Here is a 20,321-nt window from a genome sequence, read left to right on the forward strand (position 1 = left end):
GCGCCTCTCTCGCCTCCCTCCCCTGCCGACAGCCCGCGCGGTGCCCTCTCCCGGCTGATGATTCCGATTGCGCAACGATTGCGCAAAGAAAACAGAGAGTAAACAAAACCCACCTCCCCCCCACCACCACACACACCCACACACCGCCAACCCCCCCCCACACACACCCAGCATTTGACACGGTAATATCTTTGAAGGGCAAACACTCCTGGCATTTGACTTAAAGCGTGGGGTGTTCATAGCCAATGCGCGGATCCATATTTGTTTTTGGGTGAGGCCACGTGGTAGTTTTATGCCAAAATGAATCCTCCACCGCACAAGTCACGTTCACAACGGTGGTATTATCTATTCGTGCCTGTGCATTGGTCAAATTCTGACAAAAACTTCTCACCGTAGCCTTAGACTTTCATGGCTGAATATCACATACTCGGGCCACTGCAAGGCTTCAGCTGGCGTTATTGACACTGCCTTATGGAAAAATGCATCCCGTAGTTAGCTGACGTTTCAGGCATTGGCTCTCCTTCAGTGTGTTGGCAAAGAGGGGTCGGTAGACAACCAGCGGGTGTGTGAGGAGCCACATTGTGGTGTGCGAGGAGCCACATTGCGGTGTGCAGCACCCTGGCCGGAGTAGACTGAGTTCGAGATGGATGTGGTGGAGGGAGATTGGGCAACGGATGTCACCCTGGAAGAGGCGCAGGATAGCAGCACACACAGACAGAAAACCAGAGCAGTCGACCCCATGCAATAGTGGAACCGTTGGCTTAGAAGACCGCTACATTTTCCAGGGGCATCAAGTCCGATAGGTCTGGGATCGCTTGAATGTTTCTCCAATTCCTGCTGACTTGTGCATTGCAGGGCCCACTTTAATCCATTGGGGGAGATAAGCATCAACTGGACTGGGATTCAGCATCAGACACCTGCGTGGAGCAACGACTAACGTGCTTTAACCATGCTCGTTATAGCTCACGGATTTACAGGTGGCAGCTGGCACTTGAGCTGAAAACGCCCTCTAGTGGAGGTCGCACAAGGAGTCGCCACCTTTTAAAATGAGCCACATTCGTAATTTTATTTTTTAAAGCAAGATTAAGAATAATGTGCTTAAATGGGCAATGTGGTTGAGCGAGAGCAGTGGTTCGGTTCATGTGCCGTGTATAAACCAGGACAATCCAAGTTGGATTCATGGCCACAGCTCTCATCAGTGGCAAGCGATATCTGAAGTGGTCCTGGGCTCCCCCTTTAATCAGTCGAGCGTGGTGGCTCAACCACCATGACAGGCATATTGTGCACATGACTTTATTGAGCGATGGAACATTGGTCTCAAATGACTTCATTGGTAAATACCATGGCAACATCGCTACCTATTGGCAGACAATATCAATTTGAAGGCAGGTGCTGCGTACAACTTGTGCAGTATAGGGACAACTGCAGGGAAATGGAATTGTTGAGATGTGATGCGATGGAAGGTGCTTTTGAGATTCCAGGGAAATTAAATTTAGTGCCATATACGCAAATGCAATACAGCACACGCCATTCATTGCAACCAGGGACTATCAATTCCACACATCTCTCATCTCACAAAGGTTCATTTTTCATCTGCAGGTGGCAATTGACACAATACTTTATTTGAAAGCATATTTGATGGAAACATTTTTTATTTTCACAATTAGACAACAGCCCCAGCAGCAGAACGCTGGGATGCAGGCTCAGTTACGTCCTCCGGTGTTGCCACTGTCCTAAGAGAGCGATTCATGACAACCAGATTTCCAGACGCAAGAACTTTATATACAATTATAAATTCTCAGAAAAATAGTCTCAAGTGCTTTTTTTCTACGACCAATACATTTCTAGATATTTTTGGGGATTTTATCATTTTCCTTCATCCAGGCGATTTCACCACAGACGGGACATTAGAAACCGACACACGTTCATCATCGCCGTCAAGCACCCAGCACCGACGCCACTTTCCTGACTACAAGTTCACCTGAAAGTTGTTCTGAAGCTTCTGATATAAGAACAGGGAGCAACCCGTGGCATTATAACTTATATCACAATGGCGTGCAACCAAACACCACAAAAAGTTACAAGGTGCAATTTTAATTTATAATATAAAAATACATTTCTCGTTCATAGCTGCTGGTTCAATGTCAAGCCGCGCTCTTAGGACTTTAAATGCAGCCAGTGTTGTCCGCGGCCACCAAAATCTTGCTCGCACACTTTCATTCCCCTACCCATTGCCCTCTGCTCCCTCTCTTCTACCAAAACATCTCTCGCTTTGCCGATGCAGGCGGGACGTGGAGGCATTGCTGGGTGGATTGCCCTTACTCTTCGTGGATGTTGAACAGTTTCGCCACTTCGTTCAAATCTTCATGCACTTGCCCATCCTTGATGATCTGCAGAAGCGACAAGGGAGAGGGGGAGGATGGGAAACATTCTCGCAGAAAGGATGGCACCACCGCGTGCCAAGACAATGGCACTGACAAAATTCATCGCAGAATAACTTCTCGAATCTGTTAAATCGCCTCTCTATCCACTTTAGGGGCACACCTTAAATATGGCATGCAAAGAGTGTTCAGCACATGGAGATGGAGCTGAAATATGAATTTCTCATTGGCGAAATATGCCAGGGTACAAGAAAAAAAAGACAAATGTAATTGTTTCTTTTGTAGTGCAGTCATTGATGAATGGGCTGGAGCTATCAACTCACGACATTTGAGAAGCCAGTTTAATCACCGGCAGCTACCCAGCATATCAGCGGTGCGTGCTCAGTGCTCTGTGGATGGACGGACGATCTGCACACTCCATAATCCAGTGCGTAGATGTTGAAATAAATAAAAAAAACTGGCATCACCGGAGCTGGGTTTATTGTTAACATCGATTACAGTCTCGTTTAATGTTTGTCCTTAACAATTTGGAATTTGACCCCGTGGTGCACACCCACCTTGCGCGCGATTGGCATGCGATTGAAGATGTTCCACAGCACGATGCCAACGACCACGTCCCCGCGCAGGTAGAACACCACGCCCTTGCCGTAGTCGTCACCCGCCTGCGGGGGCTGGGGCACGGCGGGCTTGGGGGTGGCGGCCGAGGGGGCAGCGGTGGCCGTTGGCTTGAGGCTCGTGGCCACAGCTTCTGTCTCGCTCTCCGAGCGGATGTTCGTGCCTGTTAGGGGGGGAGAGGGGGGATCAGAAATACAAACGGGACTCGAGTGTGTGCGTGAACGTGAGAAGAGTGCCGAGCTCAAGGGCACGAGCCTTCCGAGGTCTCATCGTCAACCTTGAACTACCCGCTGCTGGAAGGTCTCCCACAAGTCATTGCCGTCGCTCAGGGTCTCGTGGAGCAACAACCCATCCAGCTTCTACACACGAACCGACTGAAACGCTCCATCTTCATGGTGGACATCTTGGCATGTTTCCCTCGCTTGGCCGTCAGTCTCGACCACCGTTCATCATCCCTTCAAGCGACGCGCCGTGCTCAAGCCAATTTCTTAAGAGGCAACACGATACCTTTAAGTTTGCAAATATTCACCCATTCCATGTTTTCCACTTCCTGTCTCTCAGGGTAATTCCAAGCATGCACCTCTACATGCTTCACGTACTTTTCATTTTTTGTTCCATTTTCTTTATCAATGTCAAAGTTTCTGATTCATGGCATACAATCTTAAGTTACTTGAACTTTCTCGATGTATTTACAATAAACTATAAATCGGTTACAAAAAGCACATCACACTATCAGAAAAAAAAGACTTCTCACCGTATTCGGGAGCAACAACTTTTTCGAAAATTTTCATTGGCAGCAACAGACAGATCTAGTTGGGAAATAGCAAGTGGCACTGAGAGCTCTCCTTTTTGTAAGGCCACCACCCAGTGAATGTGGTACAGCAGATGCGTGAGTGATCATAAAACTGACAAGCATATTGCCACAGAGCATGAACAGTGATAAGCCTGTTGTCTGCATACCATACACTACGGCTGTCTTCGCTGCTCTGAAGCTTCACATCTGATAAGAGACAATAGCCTCTCTTGGCATGTAATAAAGAAAATTACATTCCAGTTCATAAGGGAGTCTAAAAAGATTTCAGGACCAATTTTTTTCTCGCGCGCTTTTGTTTAAGCCAGCAAGTTCTGAACCTGTTTCAATTTTCAGAGTATCACAGCGGCCAGGTGTGTCTTGTGCATCTGATAAGTCGACTTTAAAATAGACTTGCTTTACAAATTCACAAACATCTAAACACATCCAGTGAACCTATTTATAATCTCATCTTAAACTTCTCCATGTCGTGTGTATTTGACAAAGAGCAAGTTAAAATCAGATTCCATGTGCTCTTTGCGATGAGTACCAAAATCTCCTGAGTAGAAGAAGCATCCCAAACGTTCAAGTCCTTTTGAAAAAAAGTGTCTTTTAATGGGTATAATATGGTACGATAGGAGTTTAATATGAATGTGCTAGTTGAAGATGGGGAGAGATGTCCTCTGGAAGATGATTCTGAACGGCTGGCGGTGTCCCCCCATGTGCTCTGGGTGGTCATGTATCAACTACAGAGAACCGTCTTTCGAAAGATGGCTCCGGACAACAGATGATAAAACGCCTCCAGAGACAAATGCATTTTATGGATTAGACGAGGCACCCCCAACTTCTTCTTTAAAATACAGGAACAAAGTACATCTTGTAATCCGGATACTGCGACATCTGACAATAGCGAGGACGCGTATTTGCGCGCATGTTGCTTCGGGTTAGGAATTGCAGAAACGAACGCCGGGCACCTGAGGCTTCGGACGCCGCCTTGGGGGTGTCCTTGGCGCTGGCTTTGGCGAACACTCCGACTGTCGGCAAGCTGCTATCCACGATGCCGATGGCCTCGTAGCCGACCTCCGGGCCCAGGTCACTCCTGCAGAACGCAAGCAACTCGCCAGTTTATAACCATGCTGGCACGCGCACACACGTGCACACACGCGCACACACGCACACACACGCGCTCGCTCGCGTTATTTTACATGCAGCTTTGAGACACTGGAGGGCGCTACAAACCACTGGGAGAGCACGATCTGGACGATAAAGATTGTAAGGGTGACGAGGGGGCGGTGCTGCAGGAGGGAGATAAAAGGCGAGTAGAAGGTGTGAGACAGCAAGCAGGTGGTGAGGCGTGGTGAGGCTTGAAGGCAGCTGGTGAGAGAGGTGGAGGGTTGAGGATTGGCGGCAGAGCGTGACGGAGGCATCGAGAGGGTGGTGAGAAGCAACAGGTGAGGATAGGTGACAGCAGGTGAGAGAGAGGCGAGGCTGGTGTCCGGTGCGAGCGGTGCGCTCACCAGAACATGGACTGGTGCCAGTAGGGCTTGGCGCCGCCGGTCATGTTCTCCCCGGCGAGGCGGCCGCTCACCACGGCGTGGTCATGGTGCTCTACGCGCCGCCGGCCCAGCTTGATGTCGTAGAAGCAGGCGGCATCACCGGCCTGGCACGAAGACAAAGATCTCCCGTGTAGCCTTAACAAACTTGGGGCAAGTGCCGTTCGAGAGGAGCTTACAGTTATAGACATACACGGTGCTTCAAAAAAATGTTAACACTTATATGGGACTACCGTTATAATGGAAAAAGAACTAATATACTGCAACATAACAAATGTATGTTAATAACTTCAAAAAGTCAGTCTCCACTTATTCGCCATCATTGTCAACGCGTGCCTGGAATCTTCTCCAGGTGATCTCCAGAGCCCGGAGGCACATTTCTTGTGGTATTGTTGCAAATTCTCAGAAGTCTTAACATTTTTCTGAAGCACCCTGTTTATATCAGTAGATGTTTTGGCCAATTGTAATTTTGCAAGGCACATCACTGCAGGATAATTTCTTGAAATGTCACCTATTGTCATTCAGTGTTATTGACAAACATCTTCGGTTTTGTTGTCAGTCGTTGCTCGTGCAGCACTGCCAATGCAGGCAGCAGCATCATCAGATTATTTGCTTCATATATCGATACAGCAGAAACCCTCTTAACAAGCATCCCTGCTAATGACTAATCGCTTTAACAACAGGCCTCCATAGAGCCCCAATGTGTTCGCTTACCGACCATCCCCTCTTAACAGGCTGTTGTAGGTATAGTAATATGAATTAATGCATTGATTAACCGTGTTTTTTTAATATTATGTGTTTATAATGTTGTTAGCATCTTTATGTATTAATATCCATTGCTTAGATATTATAAACTACTCTTTTGGGAGAAAAAGGGTAACTTTCGATGCGATCGGAATAAATTATGCCTTAAACATGTATTTCCTATACTCGCTTCATGACCAAATTACTTAACGACCAGTTTCGCGGAACCAAGTACCGTCATTAAGAGGAGAGGTTCTACTGTAGTGTAATTAGCATGTGTACACACACACACACACAAGCACGTAATTTCAATATCGGAAAGCATCTGCCCACGGCGACTCACCACCCACACGTTGGAGCAGGCCTGCAGCTCAGCGTTCACCCGGAAACCACCAAAGTCCGGGTCCACCTCCAGCGCCGACGTCTTGGCCAGATCCACGTTGGGCTCCAGCCCCACGGCCACCACCACGTGGTCTGTGGTCACCTGGGTGACAGGCGCATCGTGAAACGCAGACGCACGTGTGAGATCTCGTCAGATATCGGACGCTCGGCAGTGTTCAGTCTGGCTAGTAATTGAAATGCGAGACTGCAATTCGAATACCAGGCATAGTGGTCTTGGGATGTCAGAATCGGAATCTTTATTTATCCAGGAGAAATCCGATGAGCCATGAAGATCTTTTTCACAGAGATTGGCGACACGGCAATGGATTTGTGGCTCCGGGTGTGTGGAGCTTCGAGCGTAACCCCACCCATAGGAGCGCGCTTTAATCTGGTTTTCCCCACATGAAGCACAACTTTTCATGGCTAAACGTCCGAATGCAGAGGACACCTCCTGAAAGTGTCTCGAGAGACCTGTCCCGGTGAATGGCCACCATTGAAACGTACGAGTTTTTAGCGCACTAAACCTGGCAGCCGTAACGGCGTTAACCGGTGCCGGGAAAGCACTCTCATTCAAACGGTTAACTCCGTAGATTTGAGGGGAGAGGGGTGGGGGGCTTTCCCTGGTAGGAAGGGGATGGTTTAGTTTCGTGGTTTAGTTCTATTTGTATGTTTCTGGGAGATTTGTTTCCATTTCCTGGAGGGTTACGACACATTTATAAATAAACGCGATCTAAACCCAAAAACGTTGATTATGAATAACATTGGTCGCGAAAGCCTACGTGTTAAACTTTGCACTTCTATCGTGCTTTTGTATTGTTTGTTGTTGTGACGTTCTTACCCCGTGCCCTTACTGGACATCTGTGCAACAAAAAAAAGCTTTGTAGCTCATCGGATTCCTCCAATATAAATCAATATTCTGATTCTGAATTCCAGCCGCCCCGCTGCTGCCGCCGCCACCGCCACCGCCACGACCGCCACGACCACCACTTACCGTTTGGCCGTCGGCGAGCTTGAGGTGCACACGACCGTCCTCACTCCGAGCAGAGCGCACCACCGTCTCGGGCATCACCTTCACGCCCTCTGAGACACGAAGTGCATGGCAGCCTTCAAACCTCTCTACTCTCACGTCAATTCCCACTGCGCCTTCCCTCCCCTCTCATCGCAATAAGCCCTTCTCACGCATGCGACATTCAAGTCTAACTTTTAAGGAGTTTTATTTTCCACGAAAGGAAGTTATTTTAAAAAAATGATGAAGGTGCACGGCTTTATTATTGCGATAGACGACACCAGACGTGGCTCGCAGCCAAGTCGTAATTCATCACGAAACACTTGAGGGAAGATACATCATTCTTGACACCTCTTGGCACAGAACGAGTGGCAATGCTCCCCCGCCATTCGCTGGGACTCACCGTTGCGCACTTTCTGCGTTGTCCAGTTGCTCAGGTACTCGGGAAGGACCTTCCCCATGTTGCCCTTCTCTGGGTACAACTGGATCACCTCCAGGCCATCCTTGACTGGCAGAGTTTAGGGGGAAGATGAAAGGGAAGGGCAAGGACAGCATTGCCCAGATGATTAGGACGGTGTCCGTCACAATAAAGTAAATGCGAACTCCGCCTGTTCCATCTCAATGGGATAAAGTGTAACCCCCTCAAGCACTTGGGTTTTCTCTGGGTGCTTTGGTTTATTCCCACATGTGAATACTCATTATTTAGCCGATAACATCTTAATATATATAGACGACCGTAGAGCTTGGGGGAAAGTTTGACGCCAGCTCACTGCCTGGCTGGCGGCCTTCCCGCATGTCTGCGGTTCCTGGCGCATTCGGCCGAGCGTATACCTAGCGGCGCTCGCTTCACAAGTTGAAATTCCTTCGGATAAAGCACCACCGCTGCCGCGTGATCGCTGTAAAGGATGGCGCCGCACAAGCACGCGAGAAAACGAATGATGCCGAAGGTGCGTTTATCGCCGGTACCTTTACGACCGAGAGCGCACGCGAGCTCGCTACCCAGGAACCCGCCGCCCACGATAGCGATGGACTTGACCTCCCGAGACACCTTCTCCAGAGCCTTGAAGTCCTCGATCTGACGAAAGATTGCAGACGCCGTCGTCATAAACAAAGGAGACGAGGCAATTTTGCTCGACACGTCTTGGCAACGAGTGCTTAAATGGATTGTACGTGGGAACCTGGAGTGTGGGTGTTACTTCTGGTGAGAGATAAATGAGATATTTAACAAAATGAAACAGTTTTATGTCTAATTATCAAGTCTGATCAAGACTCAAACGCGTTACGAAACATCGTGAAAAGTCTACTTGGACTCAACTTTAAATGTCTACGTTAAAATCCCACGAGTATTGTTTTCACGTAATATTCTGGAAGACCTGGAGCAACAATGTTTACATCTTTTGGTGCTGGACCACGTGTGGAGCCCTCCCGCCCTCTTTGCACTCGCTGCCACGGCTGTACCTTGAGGCTCCTCGTTCTTGGTACTGGTCCCAGTTACGACTCTTGACGTTCCATGACCCGACCCCCCCACACCCCACCCCACCACCGCCTCCGAGCACGTTCAACCGTAACGTACCGTATTATTTTTGTAAAGCACAATGAGGAGCGATTGCATTTAGACGCGGTACGCATCCAAATTGCCATCGTTGTTTGCGTCCGCAGACGCGTGCCGACGCGTGCAAATACGACGTTCTTACCCCGTGCGCCTACTGGACATCTGTGAGGAAAAAAAGTGCTTTATAGCCCATGGGATTCCTCCGGAGTAAATACATATTCTGATTGCGATTCTGACCACACCTTCCGGAAGAGCGTTGTCTTCTTCTGCACGTCCTCGCCCGCCTTCTGCACGGCGGAGATGTTGCGGGGCGTGCCACCCGTCGCGATGAGGCACTTGTCGTATTTGATCTCGTTGCCATTGCTCAGCTTCACCTTGTTCTCCCGGATGTTCAGCTTCAGCACCTGCGTGGCGCACAGAGCGCACAGGTGTCGGGCCACTCGGCACAGGGTCCCAGCTGTGATTGATTGGCGCTGCATTTGCTTTCCTGCCAAGGTCGGTTAATTTTTTACAATTTCCAACCGAGGTCGAAAGCATTAAAGTATTAGCTCTGTCCATCTGCACAGTCTGTAGGGGGTGGTCATGGCAACACTTTAAAAGACGATTCCAACAGGATACCCATTTTGTTTAAATGTGTCGCTATTAGGAACTTATCCGTTAGAAAATTTACCAAATTGATAAAAGCGATGGCCAAAACTTGGCGATAAAAACAGCGCAAAAATATGAGCACTTTTAGCCAGGGAGATGACGTTACACACCGTGCCCATGTCCTGCTTCCCCTCGATATCGTTACATTTAATGTCATCTCACTGTGCAGCTCCATAGATACAATTATAACGAAATTATTTACGGCAAGCGCGTGCCGGAAAGTGTAGCAGGATCCGTGTACATGCACGATTTTTTTTCCTTGTTCCAGCTAAACCCGGCCGTTACGATCAGCCTCGTATCAACGCAGCAACGTGCACGGAGAAATTAAAATTAGCTGAAAACATGCATGGCTTTATTAACGTGGGTGCGATGGTTCACTGCGGTGTAGCATATTGTTATCAGTCACCTTTGTGCCCTTGAGAACGGCGACCCCTCCTCCGTCCTGGTATGGCAGGTCACGTGCAGTGACGTAGAACGAAGCTGGCTGGAAATAAATGCTGCAGGGCAAAGAAAAAAAACGTACGCATGCACAGGGACAGAGGCAGGCAGACACGTACGCACACGCTCCAGGCTTTTAAAATGTGCATTCGCTCCAGCAATTTCAAATGACGTGTTATGTCATTCATAATGCAGCGACTTCGGTGTACTCATGTGAAATTCTATTTGGCCCTCTCCATACACCAGTCCTCATATGCTAATTACTAGTGTTAGGAATAGAGCAAGTCACTTGGAATGTATCCACCTTATCCCTTTGGTGGACCCAACACAGCTCTGTATGACACACAGCTCTGTGCAACACACACACACACAGCTCTGTACGACACTCATGTGCTTTCCGGCTCAATGAATAAGCCAGTCTCGTCATAGCGTTGGCCTCGCTCATTAGCGGACTCCCCGTGCGCTGTATCCAGCCGGCGATGGGGAAACGAACAGCGGAAGGGTTGTGCCGCAGAGTGAACTCGAAGCACGGACCTCCTCTCCTTGTCGTTCCATTGCTTGAACTTGAGCGTGTCGGCTACGTTGGAGTCGCTGGAGAACCACAGCTCCTTGGAGAGCGGCGGCCGCATGTAAGGCAATTCCAACTCTTCTGTGACGATCAACACCTGCCAAAGGGGGCGATGAGTGTAGTTCATTAACAAATGAAAAGATTTTGACCCTTGCACTAAAACGCACCACAACCACGTGTCAGCAAGCTTGGGTGTATGGCTGGTCACGGCCAGAAAACGTGGGTGAAGGTTTGTCGGTGCGTGATCACGTGTGCATCCACGCGCAAAATCGTGGCTGCGTGCGTGGCCATGTGGTTTACATTTGTAGGCCATAGGCGACACCGTGCACGACTACATTGGTTGAGCCGAGTGGGGGGGCGGTAGATAGCGCGGTGCTCTGCACCCCGCCAACTGGATTCAATTCATACCCGCAGCTAACGCTAGTGGTGGCTAACATCTGAACCAGTCATGGGCCTGCCCAAGGTCAACTCTGCTTGAAACAAGTACCTGGCGCAGTCTGTAAATATAAGTGCTGGAGCAGACAAGTGGACCATCTTCAAAGATAACAGCTCTTGTCCGCAGAGTTCAAAAGGCTCTATAGGGCATCTATGTCTGTGCATGTGCCACATTCTGAATCTTTCCACGGCTGCCTCTATACGTTCACGTTAATGTTAGCTATACAGGGATTGTTTATTGGACCAGACATCGGTGTACCCCACACCGACTGCGCACGCTCAACTGTGTGTCCGTGTTCATTCACAGAGTGACTACGGCGCTCGCACCTGAGCTGCAGGCTCCTTGGCACGAATGGCACGTGCCGCGGCAAAGGCGGCCGTGCCGCCCCCGATGAGCAGGTAGGTCACGTGCTCCGGGATGGCTGGCCGCAAGTGCACTGGCACAACCTTCACCGCTGAAGCACAAGAGCCAGGGGACGCACAAAGGGAACACGGGGAGGAGACACACTGGTCGGCAAAATGATGGCTTTTGAACAAACGGGCTAGAGCGAAGAATGGGGAACAGCAACGAGGGGAGTGCAGCGTGCATTTGCAAGGACAGAAGGATGCTTCGTAAGAGATGCCCGTCGTGCTTAATGAGCAAGTCTCAGAGAGGTTAACGTTTGTTTGCATTAGCAACAGAAGGGGTTAAACCTGGAAGAGAACGACATTCAATGGGGACATGCTTTTGGAAATTCCCCTGGAGAACCGGTCGATGCACGACAACCACGCTGCTGGGATCTGACGTGCACGCGTTTCCATCAGAACTCTCACATCAAAACCGGAGCGATTCTCATATTGCGGAGGACCACAGGACAAGTCAACCACATACGACGGCAACTCTTAATACCAAACGAACTTTCTCAGCGGAAAAACACATTTCAATCTAATTCACTAAAATAAACCAAGCATTTAAATTTGTAATGATCTAGATGGTGCACTGCGAAAACGTCCACAAATTATGTAAATTCAAACACACACGAACACATAAGAACATTGAGGGTATAATTTTATTTCCCAAATAGCAGAAAAAAAGTGCACGGGAACTGATATTCACATCACTGACATGCACTGTAGGGTGTGAGCTGTTAATCATAAAAACCTTCACCGAAAAAATAGAACCCAACATCAATTAAAATTTAGCTAATTTCTAAAACCAATGCATACACCTGCACTGTAGATTACATGTGCCGAGTCCCTTCCTGGGAACGTACAAAGATTAAAAATAACTTTTATACCACTACGCAACTTTAAAAATGGCAATATCCATTGTGCAAATATCCTCTTAACTAAGTTGATTGTCAAACCGCTCTATCACAAAAGGCTGTGAATCGCTAATACGAAAAGCTGGGAACACTGAAATGATTTTGCTTGGAAGCAGGTTTGAAAAGCGAAGGCCTACGCACAATGTGGCCACTTTGGCAAGAGTCGCCACATTCAGCTCGGCTTGGTATTGCTTAACCGCTTCATCTCTGGACTCGAGATATTTTTACGGGGCACAAGCTTGCCAGTGACACAAACAAAAGGTGGTTGCTCAGGCCGTTCCTATGCCTCCTGGTTCGGCGCTTCAGCAGCTGAAGTGGACGCCGGTATTATTGCATCGCCGTCTTCTCCTTGGCCGTCTTCTGCACTTGGTTTCTCGGCCTCTTTGGCTGAGGGACAACACCGTAGCCTTAGCAAGGCAGGCATCGCACACCAACGCAGCGAAAGAAAACCGCTACGATCGTAAAGGGCACAGCGCTGCGTTTGTGCACTCACCAACATGTTATTTTGTGGCAGGAATGGCACGTGAATTTTCATTTTTCAATTTAGAGTGGCGGTGAAGGGCATGCGACGGTCAGCCGTGGATCTGTGATGTCCTAACATAACACTGTCAAGCACTTTTCATGCTTATTCTATCTGCTTGAGATATATTTTGATTTAAAGCTTTCGTGACTGACCCCAGGATAAAGCATGTATAAATTATGTTTTTGTATCGTCTCTTAATAAGTGGTGTCATTTAATAATATAAAAAAATGCCTGTGTTCAATAAACAATTCTAAAACAAATATAACATGGAGCTATATGGGGAAGGAGAAGGGCATGATTCACCTGCCTTCAAATGTATCCTGCCACTACGTTCCTTGACGCTTTTCGCCTCCCTTCACCATGGTAATCCCACAAATGAAACCGTAACCCATGCTTTGGCCTTACATGCTGGCACATTACCGACCATGCTAGGCTTTATAGGTAGTTATCAGAGACACTTGTATACCGCATCCCATATTGTTGAGAGGTTAGCTTGATTCAGATCAGCTTCAGTTAGTCCTCGCAGGAACTTCTCCAATGCTTCCACCAGAAACGAAGATGATGAACGCCGATAAAATCTTCAGTCGCAAGTGATTTTATGTAATTGCACCAATCATGGCGCAAAAACAAGATCCACCAACTGTGTATAGCCAAGTTAGCTTAGTGCTGTGAGCAAATTTTTGGCGATTGAAGTTTCTGCCGATGCCGGCTTAACATGCAATCAATCTATGGGCGAGATTATTTGTAGTTAAATATGAATGAACTTAACTGAAAAGCAAAAAAGTTATATTTACTTCAAGTGTTGTTAGGCATTTATGCTGTTTTGTAAAACAATGAATAGCCTTTTAGAGCACACACATTTATGCCTCGTCATAAAAAATACAAAAAGTATTCACTGCACTTTTAAAAACCATAAAAATAAAGTCAACAAACCCCAGGATAAAAGAGTGCAATGAAGAACGCACCAGCAGGAATAATAAAAACCAAAACATTTAATGTTAACTTTCCAATGAACGTTAGTACAGGGTGGTCATGACCGTGGAGTTAAAGGGAGTTGCAAGGGTTGTTCAGGAATGATCAGTAACGTAAGGGTTAGTGAAGCATGCTATTTGTCCACAAGCATAGCCTTGCTCCCAAGGGTTCAGACAGCATGCAGTGCTTCTGCCGAGAACTTGCAGGGCTAAGAGAGGTCAGGGGGATACTCTCGACGCTGCCTACCACTCTCCGTCGCCTCCTCGGGTGCCTGACCCTCTTCCAGTTTGTCTTCAGGCACAACGCTGGCCTCCTCCCCAGCAGGGGCCTCTTCCTGGGTGACCGCCACCTTTTCCTGAGTGGACGGGGCCTCTGGTTCAACAGCAGAGGCCTCTGTGGCTGGCGCTTCTGCCTCGAGGGCCGGTGGCTTGGTATCTGTGGCCTCATCGGCTGTAGATTATGGAAACGCCGTTTGCACGGGTGGGTTTAGTGGGAAATCACAGACGGTAACCACCTTTAAAAAGGATGATCATGCTGCCACAAAAGCTATTCAATAGGTGACAGATATCCCAAAAGTAATGCAACCGATTGCTTTTCTCATTAAATAAATGAAAATCTGCGTACCTGGTCTAGGCTTTATGGTGAATGTGGAAACATAGTCCACTTCAATTGTGCAATGTACTCAGACTTTCTCAGGCTCATGTATAGTCGGGCATTGTGGTGCCAGATGAAAACCTCTGCCTTGTGACAAATGTTCATGAATGAACATCTCACATTTATATAATTTTAAAACATTCCAATAAAAAACTGGAATTACTTTTGGGATATCTCTCGTACATCTGAACATTATATTTTCCATTCGTGAAAGAGAATTATGAAACTGAAAACCCCATGCAGGATAACATCAATGAAGTAGCGCAGCTATCGAGTGTGCAGGTGGTGTGCAACTGCACCAGGGCACACAGGCTGGAGGGGCCCAGGCATCAAGCTCTGAAGAGGGGAGGAATTGGATAGGAGGCCCCATTTCATTCCTTGTACCAGGGTCCATGCCAACCATGCTAAGCCACTGCACTAACGTGTCTTACAATCACTCGCATTTTTCCCACCAAAAAAAGTTATATTCTCCACCGACATGCAGGAAAACGCTCACCCTGCATGCACCGCTGCACGGCATAATGAGTACAGGGTACGAGAAGGTAGCCAACGACAGGGTCACATGAGCACAACCTAACACTGACATTAAAACCAGTTCGAGTTACAGGAAAGGACAGGTATCAACAGGCAGGCACAAACGCATATCCGAGATTATTCTGCCAAGTGCAAACTCAAACTAGGAAACACTGGTTTGCTCCAGACTACAGAAGGGTAAGAGACATGAGGAGGCCCAATGCTTCAAAGTTAAAAGCGATGCAAAGGTCACGTGGGATAACCGGACCTTTACTGTCTTCAGCTTCTGCCTGGGAGACAGTACTTGCCCCTTCGTCAGGTGACTCAGTGTCTGCTTCAGAGGTGTCCTCTGTGACTGATTAAGGACAACGGCACAGTTCACAAGACCGTGCCGCCAATTTACAGCGGCAGTTTCGATAACAGAGATATGCGCAGTTGATCGCCGTACAGATTTGCGCCCCAGAAATAATCACAGGTCCCGATACAATTTAAATTGTTCTCTGTAAACCGTGAAGTGAACTCACCACATATTAATGATTGAGCAAAATATTTGCTAATGTTAGTCAACAGCTGGATAAGCGGTTGTGAATTTGTTGATGTAATTTTTCTCAATTTATTTACATTTCAAGATGGGCATCTTGTCACCAGACGAGTAATTCATCTCGCACAGCAGTGCACACCCGTAGCGCAGTGTGATGCACAGGATACATTTTTCACAGGCCTTCTCAAAAACCCCAAGTGGATTTTTATCATTACACATTATACGGGAGGCACTTCCCCACAACCGCTGCTATGGGACCATTTGTCGCACGACAGTCAAACCGATAGTATTCTTAAATTTTCAGAGCTGCCATTTAACCAAATAATAAGTTCCAAACTAAATTGAACAAACTATCTTTTTGCAAAGTTTTATCGGCGACCGGGCAGAGACCATCATCTCACTACATTTCAGAACCTAGTTTAGTCATGGACTGCTGCCTGGAATCGAACCCAGGCTCACAACGGTGGTAGCGCCTTGCTCTGAACCTCTGAGCCACCCGGCCACTTCTTGTATTGGGGCCAGCAGTTTGTTTGCTTTATTTTTTAAAGTAAAGCCAACGCTGGCCTTCAGAGAGCAATTATGCCCCTGGTGTAAATTGTTTACTTTTTATAAGCAAATGTTTCTCTGGTAAGAAATGCTCAAAATGGCAAAAACCCAACTACCACACTTGAAAAGAACACATGAAAATGGTTAATTTATGACAGTAAACACGAGCTTCCCTGTGTGTACTTTTTAAGTGATTAATCTTTACTAGATATAACCCCAAAGCATTAAATGTCTGTGATTTTTTGAATTAAAAAGTAGATGTAAGATCGGACTCCATTAAAATCAGCATGCAAAATAGCACAGCTAATATAGTCAAGAGCAAAATATATTTTCGGCTGCTTTAGCGATGTTTTGAAATGCAGAAGTTTGAAATATATTAAACGTCTACTTCAGACTAACCTGTTTCATCTTCAGCACCCTCTTCTTCCTCTGAAAAACAAAAAAAGCACATTTTTAATATAGGCAACAGTATACATTAGGTATGATAAACGCACCATTCTAAGCCAATGGATGAAAACTACTTTTAACTCTAACCCACTTTCCTTGACCAACGCAAACCAGTATGAAGCTAAACTTAGACTCGCGTGATTCAGAATAAGCTCACGCGATGCACCTGCACTAAATATACACTGCAACTGTTCTGCAAGGCAGAGATTCGCTAAGTTATTAGGATTCATTCATACAAATAATAAAACAATTATTGACAATCCTTTGTCGTTCCACTGCTGGATGATGGCCTCCGCATGCCGTGTCAGTCATGGGAGTTGTTTGGCTATACTTCACCCACAGCCCGATAATTCAACGACAAAACATTCCTTGGTAGCACTGCCAGATGTGCGTCCCTGAGTCTAGTGACTCTGCTTCAGGAGGATCCTGCCAAGTTTCCGCAGTAATAATGATGACTATGCATATTCCAATTGAGTAATTTGCAGGTAAATGTTCAAATTTCACAAATTTGGACCGCCGATGCCTGCACACAAGGGCCTACGTGTATCTTACGGTTCACACACCCGTAGTATTAATCATGGCGGCTGTTGGTTGGATGTGTGGTGCTTATATGAGAAATGTCATCAGCTACGGCATTCCCTTTTACTCAAATTCTGCTGTATAATGGACCGCACTAAGCATTGAACTGGGACTCTTTACTCACCAGCGGGGGGCCACTGCTTCGGTTTCCACTCCTGCTCATTCTGCTTCTTGTTTAGGTAAGTAAGCGTATCCCGGTATCTGCTGGCATCTCCGTGCAGGATGTTGTATGCCTGCGGGACACCGAGAATCGCCGATCCTGTAACGAACCCCTCCTGAACAACCGCATGTCCGTACATGACAGCCCCTGTTTGCCGATCCACCGCTCGATGAGAGCATTCCCACGCCGTGTGGGTCATGGGGGTTTACTTCGCCATGCTAGTCCGTGTGTATTGGTGAAAGTTGGGAATGTACATGGAACATAAAAAGTACAGTTAAACAATCGCAGCCGATAATACCCATGCTATGCCTGGAAGGCAGACACGCAGGCACTCTGGACGTTCCAACTTGCTTAGCTTCCAGAATATGACAATATCGAGCCCATTTTGAGGGATTTGGCCACAGGCTGAAGAGTCAATGGTCGCTAATTCTCAAAAGAGGAATCGGGACAAGTGGTGGCTTGTGGGACTCACGTAGAGAACGGATGCGATCCCGGAGAGCCCCATGGTGCCATACATGAGCACATTTGTCAGGCTTCCACCGGGGACGCCGCCGGTGGACATGGCTCGGGTGGCACGCAGCTGAGCAAAGCCCTCGCCCTGCCTCCTCGCCAGGCTCGACACTGCCACGATAAGTACAAGCGCAACAAATACAACGACGAGCGGTGAAAACATCAGCAAGGGCAGCTCCAAGGCACATTCACGTCGACAAGATCGGAACAGTGTGTCCTCGAAAGTGTGGGCAGTCATACGAGGTCCTGAAAAATGTTTTGGGGTGGTCTCATCATCAGCCATGATCAATCCACTGTTCCATGAAGGGCTCTCCAAGCTGCCACCATCTACTGAGAAGCTGCATTTTTTTAAATCAAAGATTAGCGTGGTTGGCTGCGTACGGTGGGAAAAACGTTCAACGTACATCATACAAATTGCACCCTCAAAGCTCAACACTAAATAGCGTGCAGAAAAATGCTGACTTGCTGCATCTCCACGCTGCACGGAAACGTTGCACGCCAGGCTGTTCCAGTTTAGTCCTGTGCTGTACAGTAACCACTGTAAATTGGACTGTCCGTTCTGGAATTGGCTTGTGATTTTTACCTTCTGTATTCATTTCAAACATTTTGGAGCAAAAAACAATGCCATTTACAATGCAATTACAAATACCATTAATAGCTGCCAATTAACTAATTTGACCTTGATGGATAGGGGTTTTGTGAGGGAATGAGAAATCCTGGGGGCAACCGCACCCTTGAATGAACTAAGACACGCTGCAGATGGGGAGATAGGGTTGTGATGTCTCGCTGACTCGCGATGTTTATTCGTAGCAGGCATATATATTGTAAATGTTGTGGATTTACTCTCCAACATACCGATGGGCTGAAGTAGTAACTAATGGGCGCGTTGTTTACGTGACAAACCTTATTGGCTGTGTCGGGTGGTGGAGGGGTTACGACACATTTATACTTACACGATTTAACCCACAAACCTTTATGATTATATATTTTAACACGTAGGTTTTCGCGACCAATATCATCCGTAAACATAATTTATATATATGCGATCTAACCCAAAAAAAACTACATTATGGAGATATATTTTTGCAAGTGGTCATGACATCCATTGGCGCAATCTTGCGAAACAACGTTGTTGTGTTGCTCTAGAAGCAGAAATATGATCAATTATAATCCAAGTAGCTAAACAACATCCTCCTTAAAATTGATTCTTCAGACTCCACAAGGCTGTCTGGTTAAATAGCATCATTGCTGTTATAGAACTCTAACTTGCAATTCCTGACAACACTGCCTTATAAAAAACCATATGTTGCGGTAGGAATAACGTTTTCAATTATTATTCTATGTCTGCGATCTTCACCGGCACTGCTGTTAACCAAGCTGGTTTTTTTTATGTCACTGCACTGAAATATAATTCGTCCAAAGCTTTGCACGAATGGTTATAAGTCTGGCTGCAATGCATGAATAACTACTCATCCATTATGTAAGCCAGATTTACACCCAATGACTTTCAACAACATTCACATCAAACCGCAACAGACAGCATTCATCTACTCTAGCATCAAGGAATAAACCATGTCTCTCACCCAATACACTCATCGTCTGTACTAAAAACAACAGCAGCATATACACCCCGCATTAAGCGATGTTCATTATGATGGCAACACAAATGTACACACAGTAACAAGCCAAGGGTTAGAACAATGTGGCCTTATTTCAGTGTTCTCCTCTGATAGTGTCGGTGTCAAAGGTGATGAGTTTCCACTCGAGTGGTATTATCATCGGCCACGGTCATTCCACTGTTGGATGAAATCCTCCCCAGAATCGTGATCTCTTACGGTGGAATAATGTGCCTAGCAAAGCACCTGCACACGTACGTATTGCATTGCACGCAGAAAGCATTAAGAGACAACTATAACGGGGGACAATTACCACCGCAGTCGGCTAGTAGCCATCAACGTAACCACAATAAGCACCGAGTGGCCCAATGGAATGGGCGTCATTGGACGGGGGTGACCTTGGCACAAACCCCGGTTCCTTCTCAGCCCTTGGCGCCACGCCACAGCCATTGCCTGGCGCTGAGCGGTCAGCAAAGATGAGGGAAGGAGGGAGGAGGACGAGTGAGAAGCAGCAGGTGTAAAACAATGACTGAAAGATGAGACTTAGGGCACCAGCAGAGACCTCCGCTACATTCTAACATGCAGGCTCCCCAACGCGTCCTCACCATTGCGGCCGACGTTCCGCGACGCGAGCCTCCAGCAGCAGGACGACGACGAGGAGGAGGAGCAGGAGGATCGCGCTACGGGGGCGATCCTCTCGCACACGGCGCGGCAGCGGTACATTGTGTGGCGGTGGGTGGCGGCGGGTGGCACGCGTCTGCTGCTCTGGGTCTCTCTCACCACGATGGCCGCTTCCAAGTCACTCACCCCCCTCCCACTCAACACGCGCGCCAGACGCGGGGCAA

The 20,321-nt window shown here is 47.5% G+C and overlaps 1 protein-coding gene across 3 annotated transcripts; it reads right to left on the reverse strand.

The window, feature by feature from the left end:
• Positions 1–1,600: 1,600 nt before the first annotated feature.
• On the reverse strand, positions 1,601–20,299 carry AIFM1 (apoptosis inducing factor mitochondria associated 1). 3 transcript variants are annotated; one of them, XM_061552474.1, is made up of 18 exons: positions 20,082–20,299; positions 17,823–17,971; positions 17,315–17,423; positions 16,564–16,593; positions 15,346–15,432; positions 14,157–14,360; positions 11,439–11,566; positions 10,643–10,773; positions 10,077–10,167; positions 9,265–9,426; positions 8,437–8,545; positions 7,874–7,978; positions 7,456–7,544; positions 6,427–6,567; positions 5,304–5,446; positions 4,761–4,885; positions 2,939–3,159; positions 1,601–2,390 (listed from the first exon to the last, which is right to left on the reverse strand). In XM_061552474.1, exons 1-18 carry the CDS (start codon positions 20,197–20,199, stop codon positions 2,319–2,321), a joined length of 2,214 nt encoding a protein of 737 aa, XP_061408458.1. In that variant the 5' UTR covers positions 20,200–20,299; the 3' UTR covers positions 1,601–2,318. The 3 variants fall into 3 exon arrangements, with proteins under 3 accessions (XP_061408458.1, XP_061408459.1, XP_061408460.1); XM_061552475.1 differs by lacking the exon at positions 15,346–15,432 and having other exon boundaries at positions 20,082–20,298; XM_061552476.1 differs by lacking the exons at positions 14,157–14,360; positions 15,346–15,432 and having other exon boundaries at positions 20,082–20,298.
• Between the last annotated feature and the right edge of the window lie 22 nt (positions 20,300–20,321).

The sequence above is a fragment of the Lethenteron reissneri genome, chromosome 16 (genome assembly GCF_015708825.2).
Source record: "Lethenteron reissneri isolate LAM-NWPU_2019-01 chromosome 16, ASM1570882v1, whole genome shotgun sequence".
Classification (NCBI taxonomy): Eukaryota; Metazoa; Chordata; class Hyperoartia; order Petromyzontiformes; family Petromyzontidae; genus Lethenteron; species Lethenteron reissneri.